Source organism: Babylonia areolata, chromosome 5, assembly GCF_041734735.1.
Source record: "Babylonia areolata isolate BAREFJ2019XMU chromosome 5, ASM4173473v1, whole genome shotgun sequence".
In the NCBI taxonomy this organism is placed as follows: domain Eukaryota; kingdom Metazoa; phylum Mollusca; class Gastropoda; order Neogastropoda; family Buccinidae; genus Babylonia; species Babylonia areolata.
This window is the reverse complement of record NC_134880.1, coordinates 23,347,246-23,362,778: the sequence shown is the minus strand read 5'-3', so window position 1 is coordinate 23,362,778 and position 15,533 is coordinate 23,347,246. Positions and strand designations below refer to the sequence as shown.

General features: G+C 43.5%; 1 protein-coding gene across 1 annotated transcript in view; it reads right to left on the bottom strand.

Moving 5' to 3' along the window:
• Window positions 1-212: 212 nt before the first annotated feature.
• Window positions 213-15,533, bottom strand: part of LOC143282424 (photoreceptor-specific nuclear receptor-like) — a 33,090-nt gene continuing 17,769 nt past the window's right edge. The window contains exons 2-9 of the mRNA XM_076588062.1: window positions 15,174-15,233; window positions 7,543-7,867; window positions 6,163-6,266; window positions 5,067-5,279; window positions 3,694-3,896; window positions 2,556-2,826; window positions 1,986-2,091; window positions 213-522 (exon numbers count right to left, since the gene is read on the bottom strand). Of these exons, the coding sequence (XP_076444177.1) occupies window positions 390-522; window positions 1,986-2,091; window positions 2,556-2,826; window positions 3,694-3,896; window positions 5,067-5,279; window positions 6,163-6,266; window positions 7,543-7,867; window positions 15,174-15,233 (1,415 nt within the window). The 3' untranslated portion in view covers window positions 213-389. The remainder of the gene's footprint in view (window positions 523-1,985; window positions 2,092-2,555; window positions 2,827-3,693; window positions 3,897-5,066; window positions 5,280-6,162; window positions 6,267-7,542; window positions 7,868-15,173; window positions 15,234-15,533) is intronic.

Sequence of the window (15,533 nt, the reverse complement as noted above, 5' to 3'; positions counted from 1 at the left end):
TGCTGTAGAATGTTTTACAAAAAAAAAAGAAGAAAAAGATTGCACAAAGGTGACCATGGATCTTCATGGCTTTCTGTACAAATCCCAAACGTTTTACTCAAGTGCACACTGCTCGTGGCTTACTGTACAAATCCCAAATGTTTCACTCAAGTGTACGTACTGTACAACCCCGCAAATGTTTCACTCAAGTGTACGTACTATACAACCCCCCAAATGTTTCACTCAAATGCACACTTCTCATGGCTTTCCTGAACAAATCCCAAACGTTTCACTCAATGTTGCGGAACATGGCATACTTTCTTCTTCAGCCCAAGAAATTCAGTGGATGATTGTATCTGTTCCAAGTTTTATCAATAAATCGGACACAAGCGTCGCTTCCCCCGGGGGTCTCAGCTCTTGAACATGTCACAGAGCAGTTTCTCCATGGGGATGTTGCCGATCGTCCGGCCAAAGAACAGTCTCTCGATCCGGTCAGAGGGCACGTAGCGCAGAGCGGGCATTGTCAGCAGAAGACGGCCAAACCTGGAAAAGGTACATTATTGTATTGTATTGTATTGTATTGTATTGTATTGTATTACATTTTTTTTTTTTTTTTTTTTTTTTTGGTCACAACGGATTTCTCTGTGTGAAATTCCGGCTACTCTCCCCTGGAAAAGCACGTCGCTACATTGAGAGCGCCATTCTTTCTTTTCTTTTTTTTTCCCTGCCAGCATTTTTTTCCCCTATCTAAGTGGAGGGGTCCCCGGGAAAGTACTGGCGACTGTGCCGGAATTCGAACCAGTGCGCTCAGATTCTTTCGCTTCTTAGGCGGACGCGTTACCTCTTGGCCACCACTCCATTGATATATCATTGTTTCTTGTTAATCAAATCAATGGAATGATTTTTTTTTTCAAATAGTTCATGTTTTGTGAATTACTGAGCGAGCGGATAGGAGCTCTGCCGAAACTCGGGCCCTTGGAGATGGAGAAAGTAATTCGGTGGCGATGCGTTCAGTAATACAGCGACATCACGACCAAACCTGGTTTCGGGAACAGTGACAGTGACTGGTCACGTTTTTGTTGTTGTTGTTGTTGTTTTGTTTTGTTTTTGTTTTTTCTTTAAAATAAGTATTATAGTTACTTGTTAAATCAAAAGAATATTTTGTCTTGTTAATAATAACCATTTTTGTTTAATGAATCATGTTTTTGAAAAAAAACAAACCTTTTTGGACTGATTAAAAGGATCAGTGCTCTCTTTCAGTAAGAAAGTTAAGGTGTCCGAGCCAATCTGAGTCCCTCTCTCTCTCTCTCTCTCTCTCTCTCTGTGTGTGTGTGTGTGTGTGTGTGTGTGTGTGTGTGTGTGTGTGTGCAAAACATCTGACTTGAAAAGTATCCATTATATCAAATAAATAAATGATAACAGATTTAAAAAAAACTAGGAACACTGTGCACGTTCTGGAACATCAAACGGGTAGCCATCATTGTCTTCCGTGAAGTTCCACGTATCCAAATAAAAAGACTGATCTCATCTGACCAACAATGCGTTCATTATATTTGGCCATAACCTCTAGTACAAAATAAACACCTACGCAACAACAAAGACTTCTACTACTACTACTGCTGCTGCTGCTGCTACTACTACTGCTGTTACTACTACTGCTGCTGCTACAACTGCTACTGCTCCTTCCGTTACTACCACTACCACACTACCACTTCCACTACTACATTTAGCTCACAGTAAAAGGGAAACTTATCCAGTGGGTATATAGTAGAAACAAGATACAAGTATACTTTATAATCTGTAAACAAACAAAAAAAGAAGAAATTGTTCATACGTTAGCTCATAATGAAAAGGTGCCAAGAAAAACTAGCACTGGCTTTACATTTGACAGACCCTACACAATGTCCGAACATTCCCCCATGTTTTCAAAAGTACACTGATGATTCCATGATAGATACATGCTCATCAAACACTGCACAGACCCTAACACGGTACGGTTTGCTTACCTGAAGGGCTGGGTTGGATGGTGTGCACGGATGTGTTGTCCCAGCATTACTTGGGCCTGGTCCTGAAGGTTCTCCACTTGTGGGGCATCCTTCAGACTGCGAACGTCTGCAGCGCCACACAGACAACATTGTGGTTTTGGAATGATTTTTTTTTTTTTTTTTTTTTTTTTTTGCTGGGGGGGGGGGGGGGGTTGACTGTTTTGTTTTCTACCCCGTGTGTGTGTGTGTGTGTGTGTGTGTGTGTGTGTGTGTGTGTGTGTGTGTGTGTGTGTGTGTGCCTGACTCTTCCTCTTTTGTACTTACAATAAATATGTTGTACGAAGACTGTCTATCTATCTGTCTGTGTGTCTGTCTGCCTGCCTGCCTGCCTGTCTGTCTATTTATCTATCTATTTCCATTGTATGTCTGTACCTTCTGTACCGGTCGAAGTCCATTAGAATCTCTCTCTCTCTCTCTCTCACCCCCCCCCCCCACACACACACACACACACCCATCCCCACCCCTACACACACACTCAACCCCCCCCCCACCACCACCACCAACACACAACACAAACACAAACCACCTTACCCGATTTGAACAACACGATCGCCTTGAGGCAGGCGAACTCGGCCGGGTCGACCTGAATGGCCTTGAACCTGCTCATGTTCTCCTGCAGCACGCGCATGTCCGAGTAGGGCGACACCTTGTGGGGGGCCGGCCCGGGGGGCCCGGGGGCGGAGTGTGGGGGCACGGGGAAGTGCTCGGGGAGGGCGAAGAGGGGGCAGGCCTCCATGGGCATGGACCACTGGATGGCGCACAGCAGGAACAGTTCGCTCCACGCCTCCTCCAGCAGAATCACCTGCAGAAATGACCATGGGATATATTAATATGGTAAAAATAATGATGATGATGATGATGATGAAGATGATGATGATGATAACAACAATAATAATAATAATGATTATGATGATGATGATGAGAAGAAGAAAACGATCATAGGTCCCGTCGTGTTTTATGACCGTCGGGGCAAGGATAGTTGACTGAAACGTTAAAAAAAAACATTTAAGAAAACGAAACAAACAAACTGGAACAAACAAAAATAAAAAGAAGAAAGAGAGAAAGAATGAAAAGGAAGAAACAATCATGTGTCCAAACATGTGACTTAGGAATCAAAAATGAAGTTAGTCGAGGCAGGAGAGACAGGAAGCAAACACCCATGTCCGGCGTGCATTTGATGAGTACAGTACTGTCGTGTTTTTTGTGTGTGTTTTTTTTCTTTCTTTTCTTTGGATAGGTTGATTGAGGCGTTCAAACATAAAAGAATATATGGGCAAACAAGGAGTGGAAGCAGAGTGATGAGTAAAGGCACGAGAGAAAGGAGGCGAATATGTAAAAGCCTTAATTGAGCATTAACGTCTTCATAACCGATTGATTTAATTTTTTGTTGAGTAACACGTTCTGAAGACATTCACATCTCCCATTTGAAGTACTACTACTAGTAGTAGTAGTAGTAGTAGTAGTAGCAGCAGCAGCAGAAGAAGAAGAGCAACAGCAACAGAAGCAATAACGATAATAACAGCAGCAATCGCTGTAGTAGCATAAACAGCAAAAATTAGTGGGAACACAAGTTTGCACATCTTTCCAGGTAACACTTCAGCGTGACAAAACAAAAACAACAACAGCAACAAGAAGTCCGCATCACAAGGCCCTACTGGAGGCGACATACCTGGTCCCTGAAGGGCAGGTTGGCAAAGGAAGGGAGGTTCTTAGCCCACCGCACGGCCATGAAGAGAAGACGGGCAGAACACTCGTACAGAGTCTCCGGCCCTGGAGGGTAGAGGGCGCTCTCGGCGTACACGGCGCTCGTGCTCACGTGCTGCAGGGCCAGGGGGCGCTCCTGCTCCACTGACGTCACGTCGATGTTCTCATCTGGGATGAGGATTGGGTGGGATGTTAGATCGACTTCCAAGTGAAAAGGAACGAAAAGGAGAAAGAATGTGGTGGAATGACATTTTCCCTGGTAAAAATTCATTAGCGTATATTTTCACCGTAGGCCTATTTTCACAATCAGCATAACTCTTTCTCTCTAAGATGATTAATAAATAGATAAAGCATAATTCAAACTCAGATTCAGAATCGAAGATGATTAATAAATAGATAAAGCATAATTCAAACTCAGATTCAGAATCAAGACATTTTGGTTTTATTAAACAAAAAAAAAAGTGTTATCACGCGTCAAGACTGACATAAAATGACTCTGGAAATAATGATGACCATCTCCGCTACTCTCTTCACTTTCATGCCATGTTTCCTTGTTGTTTTCTGTCTGTCCATCTGTTTCACACACACGCACACGCACGCACGCATGCACGCACACATACAAACCACACCACACCACAACGCACACACCATCAGACAAACAATACAATAAATACAATACAGTACAATGTAGTACCACACAATACAATGTAATGCAGTGCAGTAGAGTACATTATAGTACAGTACAGTAAAGTACAGTTTCAGTTTCAATTTCTCAAGAAGGCGTAACTGCATTCGGACAAATCCATATACGCTACACCACATCTGCTAAGCACAAGCCTGACCAGCACCATAACCAAACGCGCTTAGTCAGGCTTTGAGTGCATGCATATATATTTGTGTTCCTATCCGAGTGGATTTCTTCTACATAATTTTGCTAGAGGACAACGCACTCGTTGCCATGGGTTCTTTTACAGTGCACCAAACGCGTGCTGCACATGGGACCTTGGTTTATCGTCACATCCGAACGACCAAACGCTCAGATCGATTTTCCAGTCAAACTTGGGTGAAAGGGCGAGAGAGGGATTCTAAACGAGACCCTCAGGGACTCTATATTGGCAGACGAGCGTCTTAACCATCCTGCCACCTTCCTTCACACTACAGTGCAAATCAACGCAAGGCGACGCAAGACAAGACAAGACAAGACCAGACCAGACCAAACCAAACCAGACCAGACGAAGAAATGCAAAATAACCCAACCCAACCCAACCCAAAAACAATCCAAATCCAAACACAAACCACCACCACCACAACAACACAAATACGTACTTGCCCTCCTACCTGCTTCATCCGCTTCGTGCTTGGAGCCGGCGGTGGTGGGGGTGTCTGCGGAGATGAGACCGGTGATGAAGCGGTGGTTGTTGGTTGGGGAGAAGGCGGGGTGGGTGGCCGACACGGTGGCGCTGGAGGGACACGAGTGAGCCTCCAGCTCTCGCTCGATCTGGTCCTCTCTCACCTGGGCCGTGTTGCGAGGCTGCCGCTCGTTCTGCACCGCTGGAATGGGGAGAGTTACAGGTGGTGATAGGTGGTGGTGGTGGTAGTGGTGGTGGTAGTGATGATGATGACGACGACAATGACAATGACAGCATCAACAACAATGATAATGATGATGATGATGATGAGAAGAAGAAGGGTGTGTGTGTGTGTGTGTGTGTGCGCGCGCGCGCGCGCACGTGCGTGCGTCCGTGCAAGTGCGTGCTCGCGCGCGCGTACAGTGTGTGTGTGTGTGTGTGTGTGTGTGTGTGTGTGTGTGTGATCATCATTATATAATAATTATTATTATTATCATTATCATTGTTGTTGTTGTTCTTTTGCTGTTGTGTTGTTATTTGTATTGTCATCATTGTCACCGTTATTACATGCATAGGCAAAGAAGGTTGGGAAAGGGAGACAGAGAACGGAACGGAAAGAAGCACACACGACAGAGATGCTCACATACAAAGAGTCAGAGAGAGAGACAGACAGACAGACAGAGACTGACTGACTGACAGAGACAGGGAGAGAACGCCAGTTTATCAATTAGTATGTAAGTTTGTGCATGAATGCAGATACAGAGAAATTAATACAAAACCTTATAAAAACAAACTCATAAGAACGTAGCAAAATAGACTGACAGACACACTACCACAAATTCGGAAACAACACACACACAGACACAGAGAGAGAGAGAGAGAGAGAGAGAGAGAGAGAGAGAGAGAGCAAAGGAAAAGACAAACAGACAGGTTAACAGACAGACACGAGAAACAAACAGACAGGGCATTTTTTTTTCAAATTCTTTTAACTTTTGTGTGTGTTTTTGTTGATGTTCTTTTTTTTTTTCGTTACTTTTTTGTTTCAGAAATGGGATGGAGAATACACTCACAGTGTGAAGACATACCGTCTTTGTTCATGCCCATCTGGAGACATTTCTTCAGCCGGCACGCCTGGCACTGGTTCCGGTGGGCCTTGTCCACCGTGCACATGCCTGTCCCTGCCTGGCACCTGTCGGCACGTGCAACAGTCATTGTTTCATTTATTCATTTCTTTTTTTCATTTATTCATCTATTAACTTATTTATTTATTTATTCATTCATTCGTTTATGCATTTATTTATGTATTTAATCATGTATTTGATTATCTGTTTATTTTCTAAACTTATTTTTTCTTTAAATTCATTCAATTATGCATATATATATTTATCTATGCATTCATTTATGCATTTTCATTTCTTTATCTATTTATCTATTTAATCATTCATTTCTTTATTTATTTGTTGACTGACTTATTCATTATTGTATTTACGTATTTGTTTATTTATCCATCTGTCTAATAACTTTATTTCTACTCGTTCGTTTGCACTTAATATAACCTTTGGTTACCACGATTTCCAATACGAAGTAGAGAAATGAAAACTGGTTCAATGGTAAATACCTGATCAAGTGAGGCTTGTATCTATATTATTCTTATTCGTCTACTTACTTATTCATTATCTAATAACTGAATTTGTTTGTTTAATTATCTATATAATTATCTATTTCTTTGATTTGCTTGCTTGCTTGTTTGTTTATCTATTACTTAGATACATTACAGGAAACGAATGACGAGCGCCCAAATGGCAGCTGTCAGTCGGCACTAACCAGGTAGGCAGCCTGTTGTGCAAACGACTCATAGACATATTATATATATATATATATATATATATATCAGTGAAACGACTCCGGGTTTGTAAAGCGCTTAGGTCTTGGTCTTCGATCTTGGATAGGCGCTAAATAAGTACTCATATCATCATGTTCAATTTTCATTTGTTAGTACTTAAACGCAAGTTCAAATAGTTACGACTCCCTAATACAAACAAGGGATGTGAAAATGACTGGTTGATTTATTTACGGTTTATCTAAACAAAACGACCTTGGAATCTGAATAAATCAAAATGAAACAATTTACATTGGAGAGTCATAATAACATTTATGAAACATTCAAAGCATAACAATAGAATAGAAATAATAATATACAAAAAATGATGGAGACAGAGATTTTTTTTTTTAAATTTTCAAAGCAAGATGCTAAACTCCAATAATAAAAAAGAACTTGAAAAAAAAAATTCACACACACACACACATACAAGACGGGGGGGGGGGGGGGGGGGAGATAGAAATATTTACAAAAAAAAGGTATACCCGCCAGCAAACCAGAAACCAACGCACGAAGTTAACACACCGACAAACAACGTACACGACAAAAAAGAGGACACCACCACAACCATGCACCACCAACCAACCTGTAGATAAGCTTACGACGAACACTCCGCTTGAAGAAGCCGGAGCATCCATTGCAGGCCAGAATGCCGTAGTGCTTCCCACTGGACGTGTCCCCACACACCACACACAGAAGTCCCGGGGAGTTCTTCTTCACGGGCCCGATGTGGCCTCCTCCCGGGGACATGGATCTCCCCGAGGGCACGGAGCCCACTGAGTGGGGCGAGCCGAGGGCGGACACCTCGTGGGAAATGGGCAGAGGGGGGCTAGGGGTTTTGGGCGGCCTGGGGGAGCCGCTGACGTTGATTGGTGAGCTTCGGCTGCTGCTGGGGGACGTGCCGGATATACCTGAATAGAATAAAATAGAATATAGAATAGGATGTTTTACTGTCATAAAACCTTGTGGTTTATAAGACATTGTCATAAAACCTTATGGTTCAAAAGACAATACAATACAATACAGCCTTGTGGTTTAAAAGACACAATACAACACACTACAATACAACACAGTACAGTACAGTACAATATAATGCAAAAATGTTATCAAGAGAAACAGTGGGCATGGACAATTTCGCAAGACTTGGCTGTAATTCTTCATGAAAGAAAAGTTCACTAGGCTTGGCATTTGGACAAAATATGTCTTTTAATAACTCAATCAGTACTAAATAATGATGTGTCTCATGTTTATAGCATGGGTCGTTGTGACGTTGAGAACTAAATGAGTTCAAAAGTGAGATGGTTAAAGCTATGACTGTGATATGGGCTATACAATATTTTGTTACCTGAAGTCACAACGTTTAAAACATGTTTGTTAAAATTTCGGTGCATTGGCTTTGTTTGTTTAGATAGGGTATTCATATGGGAATATTAAACTGGTCAGTCTCGGTCTGCAGACCAAAAAAAAAACCCGTTATGTTTGTTAAGGATATCTACAAGACCATGGTCAGTCTCAGTCTGTTAAAATATTGTATCTGCATGGGTTGTAATTTGTTATTGTCGGTTTACAGTTTCCTCAAAATGTGCATTGTTGAGGAAGGCGGAAATAAGGTACAAGTTTTACATGGTTATTTGTACGGTTGTAAAACGCTTGCATCAAATACAAAGGGAAAATGGTAACCTTCGAAACCGTTCATTACATAAGCCAAGAAACAAACCATATCTTTCCCAGACACAACGGTTCGCTCAGGGAATAAGGACTGGAACGTTGTGGAATCCTAAAAGCAGACTTGCATGTCACTGTCAGATTTTTTCTGTCCAAACTGGCAACTACCCAGTGTTGAGGCGTCGACAACGGGAAAGAGGAAGTGGGAGGAACGGGGAATAACTGGGAAGGCGGTCGCAGTGAAATCACAGAACGTTCCTCGGACAAAGCAAACCATGCTGTTTTCAGCACGGGTCTGGGCGCCATTGCAAACAATCTTAAATAACGCTACAACAGCACTGGGCCCTACTACTATACAGCGACCTGACTTCGAAGCATCTTTGTGGGCAGATGGTTTCAGAACACGACAAGACGGGCCTGATGTGTTGTTGATATTGGTGAAGCTGACATGGGTAGTGTAGAAGTAGTGCAACGTGCGAGACAGGGAAGAACAGTCCCAAAGAAAGGCTGAAATACAACTAAATGTTAATTTGTTCCCCTTTTGAGATATATTCATTGTTTTCTATATATTAATTATTTTCTAATGGTACAGTATTTCCTTGTTTCTTTGTTGTTGTTATTTATTGTTGTGGTGGTGGTGTTGGTGATGGTGATGGTGGTGGTGGTTACCGTTATTGTTTTGTTGGGTTTTTTTTTTTGGTTAGTTTCCTCTTGCTCTTTTATAGACATTTCAGTTTACACGTTTCATAATGCATCTTGTGTGCATTTGTATTCTTGTTGATGGTCCCGGGCCATGTAATGGCATAATTGCTGTTTTCAAAACAAATGTCTCACAGAAAACCAAAAGAGTCGGGAGAGGTGTAAAAGCTATTTGCATTTTCTTACATAAAGGTGAGAATTGTTCAATAATTATTTTATTCATCCACGTGAGAATTGTTCAATAATTATTTTATTCATCCACGTGAGAATTGTTCAATAATTATTTTATTAATCCATTTACGCATGTTGTTCAAAATACTTTTTATCGATCATAGAATAATTTCATTAAAAGCAAAGAAAGAAAACAGACCTTTCGCCTCTGACAAGATTTCTATTCAAACAGCCGATCCTAACTCTAGAATAATTCAATCGCCGATCTAAACATTCGATAATGCACGTGCGTCCGCTGTGCCACACACACAAAAAAAGAGATCGGCCGTTAGGAAATTAACGCATACATTGCTAAATCTTGGCGGAAGGCTTACGACATTTGTGATTAAAATCAATTCTTGCGCACTTGATCCGAGCATCCGGCTCTGATTCAAAATTCAGCAGATCACTGCACGCATGATGAATTTGTCCGAGCCGATTGAGAAACGCATGCTTCTCAAGAGTATGAGCTTCTCAAGAGTATAAATATTTCATACCTCGGCTACGAGTATGCTGTTTTGGCCAAGGTAATACCTGCATGAAAAGTTATCGTCGGCGTCATTATCATCGTTGAAATATGAGTACATTTATCATCATCACCAGCATCAATGTCCTACAAATCAAGTCACAATGATAGTCCAGCCAACAACGAAAACTTTTCAATGGTTAATAGCAATATTAACAATAGCGATGATAACAACAATGATAATAACTTTAATCTAGATAAATTGATAATGATAACAACAACAAGAGGTTAGCTGATGTTTATGGAGTGCTCGACAGCGTACATGCGCGTTTGAATTACATGCGAGCATCATATTCCTATCCTCTCACAGTTCCAGAGACTGAAAACCACTGCGGGCCAGTTCACTCTTCAGCCTCATAGGCTTTCGCTCAGACCGAGGCGGTGGCGCGGCAAACTGGACAAAACGTGGAAGACACCTGACCCAGCTCCCTACCTGGGTTGCGTTTTGTCAGTCAACTGTGGCCGCAATTACGGAAATTGGACAGAACGAGAAAACGTTTAGCGTCTGATAATCGGTGCTCGGCGCACAGAAAAGTGCTGCGTGGGTTGTAAAAAGAAAAGAGGACGGGAAAAGGAACTGGAGATAAAGGGAGGGGGCGGGGGAGGAAGGAGTGGGAGGTTAATCTGGGTTTCCAACAACCTGGCCTGAAAGTTTAATGAAGAAAGCTCCTTTGATTGCTCCCGCGACCAACCTCCGCTCGGCATTAATGCCACGGCGGCGACAAATGTCACAACGGGAGAGAATGCAATCGTTTACGAATGGAAAGGTCACCGGAGAACGCACAAGAAGTGACAGCGCGTGCAAGCACGCACCCTGCGCGTGCTCATACCTGCAGCAGCTGCAGTGCCGCCGTCTTCGGTCGGCCGAGGGAACGGAAACCTGATTTCCGGGCGGTGGTTTCCCCTGAGTGAGCGCCGATTGAGTGTCATGAATGTTACATGCTCCAGACTGGGTTGCCGTTCTTGTTCGCTGATCGGCGACAACTGCATGAACAGTCGGCAAAACACAAACGAAAACACCTGATGACGTCGTATACTAGGACAGTCCCGATTTCTTTTCTTTTTTTCTATGTTTGTTTACCGAACTGTGTTATAAACTTGTCCACTTCCTTCACGCCCGAAAGAAGGGAAAACACTCCACGTTCGCTGTTATTTTTGTTCTTCAGTTTATCAGTTGTTTGGTTGGTACCAAGGCTCGGAAGGCATACTTCAACAATTTTGAAAATTGTGTGTGTGTGTGCGCGCGGGGTGGTGCGGGGGGTATTTTCAACCTTTGTTTTCCTTAGAATATTAGATTATACAGAATCAATAAATGACAAGGCCATAAGTTGAGCTATTATTAGCTTTTCTGATGAAAAAAAGTGGGTGAATTGCCTTTACCCGGGTGAGCTTTTTATCCCACCAATTTTTTTTTTAAGAGAGAAATAAAACAGGGGGCAAAGCAAACATAACGTGTTCCCAAATGCGGGTGGGTTTGAAAACTATGAGAAGGGAGCCTCTTTTTTTTCTTTTTCTTTTGTGTGTGTGTGTGTTGTCTCTGAGTCAGGGACTAGGACAATGACGTACCCACTGTACGTGTCCGCCGGGGTGTGTAAGTCTGATAGGGGAACCTGCTGGTTCCTACCAATCCGTTCCACTTATCGTCTCTAGTTCAATGGAAACTCCCAAATCTTTGTCACATTCTTCCCGTTGTTTTCTACTAATCAGAACCGAGAGAGGAGCTTGTTCATGCGTTCTGTGCAAACGACCTGATTCGTCCCGAGTCATTAATCAATCGGTCTTTTTTTAATTTACAGGCGCCTGACAGACATTTACGGAGTTTATACGTCTTTGTGATCTGTCGTCTGCGTTATAGAGATTCGGGTTTAGAATAACTTGCGGGCAGAAGGGGTGATGAGTGTGATGGCAATGGATAAATGTGTGGTAGGGTGGGGGACATGTGGGTGTGGTTGGACTTGGTGGTGAGGGTGTGGGGCATAAGGTGTGTGAGAGGGCTTGGGGTGGGGTTGGGGCAGGGGGGCCGTGGGGCATGGGGTGGAGGTGGGGGAGGGGGGCATGGGGGTGAGGGGTGGGGCATGGGAGGCGGACAGTTTAGTGGAGTGTACAGAATGATGTGGGGCACAAGGCGGTGAAACAACGCGGGGGAATAAGAACTCCTGGCTGTGCGCAAGTGACAGCTAGCCTGCGCTTCACGAAACAGCTTGCTTATTCATTTATTCATTCATTTATATGTTTATTCATTTATCTGTTCAGGTATTTGTTTAGTTGTAATTCATAATTTCTCTGTAAATTTTGTTTTACGTCACTTAACTCTGTTCCAATGTTGTTTATTTATATCAGTTTCTATGTATGTGGGTATGTAGGAGGAGATCAAGTGCAGAATACCATCGCACAACACAATAAAACAAAGATAAGATATGCCTCGCATACAAGCTAACCCTGGTAACATCGTGGTGAGAAGATACAGCAGGGTGGTCTAAAATGCAGACAGCTCATGAGCAGGTGGGGGTGGGGGTGGGGGGTCAAAGTGTGCGAGAAAAAGAGCAGAGACAGAGACACAGCAGTGTAGTGGTGAGGGGTGGGGGTCAAAGTGTGCGAGAAAAAGAGCAGAGGTAGAGACAGAGCAGTGTGGTGGTGAGGGGTGGCATGCAGAGAGGAACAGATGACCTGACAGGGTGGCGCGTCCTCCGGAACACGTGCAAGGAGAGATCAGCGCACGCACAAAACCCCACACCCGTTCTGTCTGGTGTTGACACACGACTGTTTGCCCACCAGACCAAAGAACCACCCTCGCTACTGTTGTTGGTCGTCGCCTCATCCGAGGGTGAACGTCGCCATTGAAGAATCATGATTAAAGTCAAATAATTCTCCGGCGCGGGTTTTTTGTCGCACTTTATGGAGCTTTCCGACGAGAGCTGAATACGGGGTAGTTTAGAGGGGTATGGTGGCTACCCATAGCACCGCTTAGCTTCGTGTTTTCTTGGTGGTCACGAATAGCGATAACATGGAAAGAGGGAGCCCCCGCTGTGAAAAGACACACGGCTTGGGCGATCGTTTTAATACTGGGCACTCAGCGCCTTTTTTCTTCGAACCATGGGCCTTTTATGCCAGCCCCTTGTCAGAAATTTGTGTTTGCTGTCAGATTCAATTTTGATCAGCTTGTTTCTGCTCTCCAGACCTAGCGCCGTAGCAAATGTCAAAGAGGTCCAGATTTGGACGCTCAATAGCTTGAACAGTGCGACGCTCTCTAGCAGGGTGGTGAAAATTAAAAATCCCTCGCCCCGTGTATACTCACGACCCAAACAAAGAAGAGAAAATGATTAGTTTTTCCTGTTTTTCCTCTAGTGTTTCTTTTATCTTCTTTTTTTCCCCTCTTCTTTTCTTTTTCAAATTGTACCCCTTTCTTCCTTCTCTAGCTTCCCCCCCCCCTTCAAATTGTACCCCTTTCTTCTTCCTCCACCAGCACCGTTAATCCCTGCCAGCGTTTGCATCTCTCCAGCGAATAACTTCATGGGAGGTAACGCACGTCACGAAAACTCGCGAAATGAGACTTCTCTTCCCTGCAGGATGGTAAGAAAAATGGCGGCATCAAAGTTCTTCCTAAACATTTGATAGGGAGAAAAAAGAAAAACGATCTGATCGTCAGGAAAAGAAAAAAAAAAGCGAGGTCTGCTGGGAAGCGTTGAATGTCGGCAGGCTGGCAAAGGGTCTAAAATGGCTGGTGGAAATTAAATCAAAGAGATCCCGCGACTTCAGCCATTCATCTTGCCCCGTCCCTGGCTGGATAATGGAATTAGAGGTGACGGCAGGAGTGAGGCTGCCGGGTAATCTTCCCCTAGCCCATTGTCACATAGCCACCAGAGTGATTTGCCCTTTAATGTAATTGAAATCGACTCCTGCACTAGCCTCCGGATCTCTCCCGCTCTCTCAATGGCCGTTGTGTGTGTGTGTGTGTGTGTGTGTGTGTGTGTGTGGACGCGCGCGCGCGCGCTATCAATAAAACCTTCACACGTGCAGAGAACGAGTGAACACGCACACGAACGCGCGAGCACGTGTGCATGAACATCGCGCGTCCGCGTCTGCGGACATGTAAGGCTTTATTTGGGAAAGTCACAAGCCACTGATGAGTGACTGAATGAATATAATACAACACATTGCCAACTTACGTAAGTCAGTAGTCCAAATATACTTAATGTCCTTTTTCATAATTATGACGGACAAACGCAAATGTCGGCTTATATTTAAAACAATCACACACACACACACACACACACACACACACACACACAAACAAACACATTAATAGATACATACACGTGTGTCTGTGTATAGTCTTTGTCTATGACTACTTCTGCAACAAATTCGGTTTGTCCGACTGCGAATAATGGGCTTCATAGGTCTCTTCGGAGAACTGTGTTTTGTTGAAACATCTGCACTGGACAGTCGAAGTTGTCCGCCCATATATTGGCAGCAGGACCAAGGGACAAGGACAATGCTGGTCACGAAATCTGAGCAGCTCCAATGAGGACGGTGTGGCACTGGTCATTCCCATCTGAGTCTTCTGCCGGCTCGGTCTGGTCAAGGGACGAAAATGACCATATTGATGTGGTTCTGATAGGATTCGAATCCATGACCTCTCTCACTGTGGTCGGTTAGTGTCTTTAACCACTGGTGACTGATCGCGTGTGAACTTTGAGCGTACTAATAGGTTTGGGAAGGTCACTGATGTGTTTTGTCACCGTCACAAGATGGACCACTGCTATTTTGCTCTGTCTGTTTGTATGTCTGTCTCTGTTTCTGTCTGTCTGTCTCTGTCTCTTTCTCTCTTTGTCATATCACACATTTTCAGGACGAATCATACCAGTTACGGTGAATTTTCATATTTAAACTCTAAATACAATTCAAAAGGAGTCCTTCACACCAATTTAAAGAGGGATTAGGGGAAGGAAAAGAAAGGAAGAAAGACAGAAAGAAGAAAAGAAAAAGAAAGAACAGAAAAGAAACTCTTTCCCAAACGTAGACATTGTGTACATTTTCCCCGACACTCGTTCACGTTTAAGAGATATGAACGTTGTGACTGTGTACAAGGTTTCCTTTAGATCCGCTAAAAAACTTACCTGCGAGCGGTTCGCCGCTGTCGACACAAGCTTGCGTTTGATGCAGTGCTCCCCACGTCTCTGCACAAAGCATCAAAGACACCCTCGCGTTAGCCGGCGACAACCTCATGAATTTTAATAATAGCGGGAATCCGGCCAGCTAATCAAAGGCCGCTCGCCCCAAGCCTGCAGGAAATTAAATGTTTTAACGAAGAAAGAAATGGGCACGTCGTCGAGAGGGGTAGCAAAGTTGGACGATACTAATCCCGTCCTCGTCTTTTTTTTTTTTTTTTCTTCTTCTTCTTCTTCCTCTTTTTTTTATTTTATATTTTTAACCCTCCCAAGATTTCCATATGAGAGACCAGCGTGTGGTTTCATTTT